Genomic DNA, 5,617 nt, shown 5'->3' on the forward strand with positions numbered 1-5,617 from the left:
GAAGCCACGCGTGACCTTCTCCTGGCCTCCCACCCAGCCGCCCAGATCTCCACCGTGGATGTGGACCTGGGTAACCTGGCTTCTGTCCTGCGCGTCGCCCGTGAGCTACGTTGCAGGTATCGAATCTCTGTCCCCCAGCCCGCTGGACCTCCTGTCTGTCCCCCACCCCTCACCCTGGTGCTCTTCCCCATGCAGGTTTCAGCGCCTGGACTTTGTCTACCTCAACGCTGGGATCATGCCCAACCCACACGTGAACTTGAAGGCGCTCTGGCATGGTCTCCTCATGGGGTAGGAGGTGTTGGGGGGGCGGGGGCTGGTCCATATATTTTGGGGAGCATGGGGTGCTGGAAGCATCGTCACAGCCAAGGCATGCCCTTGGGTCCAGGGCTGAAGACCCTGTCTCCCTTCCCTGGAGTGACATGGAGCACGCCCCATGGGATGAGGTGCTCCAAGGCACTCTGTGCCACTTCTGACCCCTGGCGTGAGGCCCGCTGCATGCCAGGGTAGGGCGAAGGTTTGCCTGTGGTGACTAGTACTAGGAGTTGAGGGAGTAAGCACTGGCATGTTGTTGGGGAGGTGGTTGGCTCTTATTAGGTCTTCTTACTGTTGTTTTGGTTCCACTCTAGGTTTTTGTAGCGTGGTGGTATTTTGTGAAGCTACTAGTTTGTGCCTGTTCTATAAGCATCATTGCTTTATGAGTATCATGGGAAAATTGAGCTAGGGAGTAGAGAACTTGCCTTGAGTCTAATACAGTTGTTGGGGTGTTGAACATTGATGCTAGACCACTTTCCATATCTGAATTAGGCATGGCCCTAGGGCTTAGTTCCACAGGAGAGCTTGGTTTTGTTATCTGAACATGAAATGGAAGAGCAAGACTTTGTTTTGCTTGTTTGTTTTTTTTTCTGATGGTACTTTGCTGTGGTAAAATGAAAGAAGGGGCAAGTCTTCTCTGGTCTAGTCAGTATTGAGACAATTTAAAATAAAGGAAGTGGGGTACTCTGTGAACTTTTTCTAGCCTTTTTTTCATGGATTAGTAGAACTCTTGGAGATGAAACTGGAGAGTCTGTGTGGAGCCTGTGAGGTGGGGGATACTTCTGAAGGGCTGAAATTGGGGAGCAGTAGATGCCTCTTGGCAGTGTTCCTCTCTGACTCTTGTCCTTGGCTTCACAGACCGAGGAGGCTGCTTCACATGCTGACCACTGCAGAAGGCATAATGACCCAGACGGATAGGCTCAACGGAGATGGACTGCAGGAAGTGTTTGCTACCAACCTCTTTGGACACTTTATCCTGGTGAGGCTGCGTATGAAGATTGAGCTCTCAGTCTGGTGGTTGATGTGGGTAGGGATGGGTACAGGTGGTACTTGTGTATCGGTTCTGTAGATTCGGACACTGATGCAGCCTGACAGATAAGGAATGACAGGGTAAAGGTATCGGTCTTTGTTAAAATAATAAACAGTGACGGTTGTTATTGCTTCAAGGTTGCTCAAGTTAGTGATTTGAGGTAAACCCTATGTAGCTCTTTCTCTCCAGGTTGAATATGAAGACTTGGCTGTATTAAATTCTGAGCGGCTCAGCTGAGCTGTGTGGCTGCTTGTAAATGTTCATGGTGGACCTTGGGCTGAAGTTATACCTGAGCAGCAGCAGCTTCTGGCTAGTCTAGCGAAGATTGGCTAAGACTAGGAAAGCTGAGATAAGCATGTGGCTTCTAAGAACTGCAAAGCTATACTGCAGTACTTCAAAATTACTACGTTAAATAAGCTAACAATTGTTTTGCAGGTTCGTCAACTTGAGTCTCTGCTCTGCGGTAATGAAAAGCCCTCGCGACTCATCTGGACCTCTTCCAGCAATGCCAGGGAGTCTGCCTTCAGCCTTTCTGACTATCAGCATGCCAAGGGGCAGGAATCATACAGTTCCTCCAAATATGCCACTGACCTGACAAGTGTGGTTCTGAACAGGAAATTTAATGACCAGGTGATGATGAGGTTTGCACATCTGAAGAAACCTAATAAGCTCCTTCTATTTATAATTATCATGACGTTGTTTTTACATTGTTGTATTCGTTCATAGCAGTCTGATATGTTCCTTAATGCACATGTTAAAACTAAACATGGCCTGTAATGGGCACAGATTTAACATGAACAGCTCCAATTTGGACCTCTCAGAAATCACTACATCTAATCACCTCTGGCTTTGGTAGCTTTAGAGAGGAAAGAATCTACTATTAACAGGTTTCTATACTCAAACTTCATTTTCTTTGCTGGGAAGCAACAGGAGGGGAGGAGTATGATCTATTCATTAACTGTTGTGTATTTGTCCACTGACTCAGTTTCTTCTCTGCAGGGTCTTTATTCCAGTGTTGTTTGTCCTGGTCTTGTCATGTCTAACCTGACCTACAGAATTTTGCCAGTTTTTTTGTGGAAGCTGCTCATGCCCATCATGTGGTTGGTAAGTGGATCTCCTGGCTGGTTTTGTGTTAGGGTTGCCCTGCTTACACTGCAAGTGATGTGCAGGGTCCTTCTAGCTCCTTGCTACCCATACCCTTCTGCTGGATCGGGCGGGCTGGCCCCTCTGCAAACCTTCCTGTTGGCACCTTGGGACCATGATTTCCAAGCTCAGTTTGGAGGTTCAGTGCTGGATAGCAGCTAGAAGGCAGTGTCTCCTGCTCTCTTCTTTCCATCCCTCTGGAAAGAAAAGCCTGCTGCTTTCTGTTGCTTCTTCCTCTGCTTTCCCAAAACTTTCCTTGCCACCTTCTGGGCTTCAGCTTTTCAGGTTCACTACGGTTCCATCCCTGAAGGCTGCCTGCTCTGAGCCTTGGTGCTTTTGCTACAAGATTGTCCTTTCTGCTTAAGCTGCCTCAGCTGGCAGCAGCTGATCCTGATGGATCACGTTTCTCCCGGATGTGAAAAGGCAAAGCCTTCTCACTTGTCTTTAACACTGGCAGTATTGCAGCTCCTCTCTGCCTTCCTGCCATACGTGCTCTTAAGACCATTCAAGAAGAGGTGCCTGCGAGGCACGAGTGGTGTTTGTTGCCTCTTGCTTTGTGGGTGAGGTCTGTGTGGGTGCATGATGATGTGGGAGCTTTCTGATCTGGTGGGTGGCTCCAGAAAATACTTCATCCTGATAAAGGGATGCTTCAGTTTTAAATGTGCGGTGTTACCTGTAGTCAACTCTGAGAAGCCTTTCTGTCTCTGTTAGATGATTTGGCTGCAGAGTGGTTGCCAAAGAAACCTTGGGCTACAATGCAGATTCTGTCATGTACTTCTTTTTTTTTCTTTCCCCCCTCAGATCCGATTTTTTGCCAAAACCTATACTCTGACACCATATAATGGAGCAGAAGCTCATGTAAGTAGCTCACAGCTTGATTTTTATATTCTTTCTTTCTGGGTAGCTCTTCCAAGGTCTGCTGGCTTGAACACAGCCTGTCAGCAAGGCTGCTGGGTGGGTGCATTTCCCCCTGAGCAGCAGTGAGTGCTGGAGGACCAGCTGTGACCCGGGCTCATCTACCAGGTGATGCTTTACGCCCTTCACTAGGTATCCATAAAATAAATGAGTTTGGATGAATACTCCCCTTCCCTTCCCAGTCAGGGGAATGCTGCTCTCCCTGGTGGTGGCAGTCAAGCAGGCACAGGGTATGGAGGTGGGTAATGCAGGACACAGAGTGAGCAAGTTTAGCCATATTGAACTGCTTTAGTAGCTTAGCACTGGGGCAGAAACACAGTTTGCTGTTGGCTCAGGTAGGTCACAGTTCTGTGTCCATTGGCAGTTGGGTCCTCAGCTGCAGGCTTGGCTGAGACAGTGTGTGCTACACTTGGTACGTGTTTGTGCTGTTCTTCCTAGGTGTGGCTGTTCAAACAGAAGCCGGAGTACCTGGATGCACTGGCCAAATACCACAGCTGCACTTCTGGACTGGGAAAGAATTATGTGGAGCCCAGAAAGGTAAATGGAGCGGCAGCCTCCTGCTGCAGGGATCTTGGCTAGAGGTCTGCCATCTGCCTTGTATGGGAGGGTTGGTGCTAAGGGTATCCTGTGGCTGGAGTGGAAAGATGTGTGTTGAATGCTGAGAAGCAAAGGAGGGATGTGGCATGACCTGTGATGTTTCTTAGAGTACCTCTAGGCTCAGGCTGGAGTCTGGAAAACAGTGGAGATGGTTAGAAGTGGATGAGTGTGTAGTGATTCTTCCCCAAAATGGTCTGGCTTGTGCCCTGGTGGTGGGTGTCTTTAGTTGTCTGTGAATGTAGAAGCTCTGGAGGTGCCTATCCACAGAGCTGCTCTCGGTGTCTGTGATGGTCTCACAGTGCTGTTCGTATTGTTTTCCAGATGGATGTGGATGAAGAAACAGCTGAGAAGCTTTATGAAAAGCTGTTGGAACTGGAGAAGCAGACTCTAGAGAGATACAGTGATCTCCTAGATTAAGTAAAGCCAGTCTCAGTGGGACAGCAGCCTCATATCTGTAACATGGGTTTTCTTCATTCTGCTGCTACTTGTATTGCCTGCTGATCCGCAGGCACGTGGCTTCAGACCCAATCTTCCTTCTCAACAGAAGGTGAACGCTTCCTGAAAATGGAAGTGTGAAAACTGAAGAGAAATACTTAGTCTTTTTTGTATGGGACTTCTTTTCCTGACATAAAACTAGAGAACTAAAGTAGATAGAGACTGCCTTGACACAGCTGCAAAGCAATGTCTAGCAAAAGTGCGACTGAACTATGTGTGGTTCAGGAACAGCCTTAAACAATGTGGTTTAAACCTGGCTTAGTGCAGGAAAGGCAACTGTCTGGAGTGCTGCCCTGCATCTTGGCTCGACTGGTCTTTCTAGATGGCTCAAACGCATGACCTGTGGCTGATCCTGAAGTACTTGAAGGCTCATCTTCAGAAGAGCTGCTCTTAACACTTGTACACCAAAGCTGAGGCCACCTTTCCAGACGTGCTCAACAAGATTGAACCTTGCTGGAAGTCAGGTGCTGCACAGCAACCGAAGGCACGTTGCTGAGGAGCTGGCCTGAGAAGTGCACCCCTTGCTTCAACTGTGAGGCTTGCTCTCCCCTGGGTGTGGGGCCATAAAGGTTCTAACCATGACTGTCTGGAAAGACTGAAGCAGTTGATTTTTTTTAACCTGGGCTCAGGGCTAGACTGCTCTGTTTGTAGCAAGAGTGGGAGATTACCATGTTTTATCTATTTAACTCTTTTATATAAATCTGCTGTATCAAGTATTCTTCCTGTTGTCTATCTGGGGACCCTCACCAAATATCTGGTGTACTTCAAATGCTGTGATGAATAAATGACTGGGGCTGCCTTGTCCTTGCTGCGGTGATGTTTCCACTCCGATAACTGGCTGCTTTTGGCTTGGAGGGCTGGAAGGGAGGTCGGTTTGTTGCTTTGCACAGTAAGCCTGTGCCTGTCTGGGAAGTCTGGGTGTCTCTTCTCTCCTGCCACAGGAGAACTGTTAACCACCTCTTTGGGCTTAAGTCTCTTTTTCCTTCTAGCTAATGAAAGACATGTGTGACTTCTTAAGACTTCGCTGTGTTTCTTGTGTGTTAAGAACCCTTGGGGAGTCTGAGACTATTTCCCAGCTTTAGGCATTTGGGAGACTGTTGTGGGTTAGGGCTGGGCCAGCCTCTA

General features: G+C 48.2%; 1 protein-coding gene across 1 annotated transcript; it reads left to right on the forward strand.

The window, feature by feature from the left end:
• Window positions 1–3: 3 nt before the first annotated feature.
• On the forward strand, window positions 4–4,508 carry HSD17B7 (hydroxysteroid (17-beta) dehydrogenase 7; the record flags this gene model as incomplete). The annotated part of the gene is made up of 8 exons (XM_009867241.1): window positions 4–116; window positions 196–288; window positions 1,177–1,291; window positions 1,778–1,972; window positions 2,342–2,446; window positions 3,287–3,343; window positions 3,839–3,937; window positions 4,319–4,508. Coding segments are annotated over 8 exons (873 nt in total), but the record flags the coding sequence as incomplete, so codon positions are not given.
• Between the last annotated feature and the right edge of the window lie 1,109 nt (window positions 4,509–5,617).

Source organism: Apaloderma vittatum, unplaced genomic scaffold (genome assembly GCF_000703405.1).
Source record: "Apaloderma vittatum isolate BGI_N311 unplaced genomic scaffold, ASM70340v1 Scaffold28083, whole genome shotgun sequence".
In the NCBI taxonomy this organism is placed as follows: Eukaryota; Metazoa; Chordata; class Aves; order Trogoniformes; family Trogonidae; genus Apaloderma; species Apaloderma vittatum.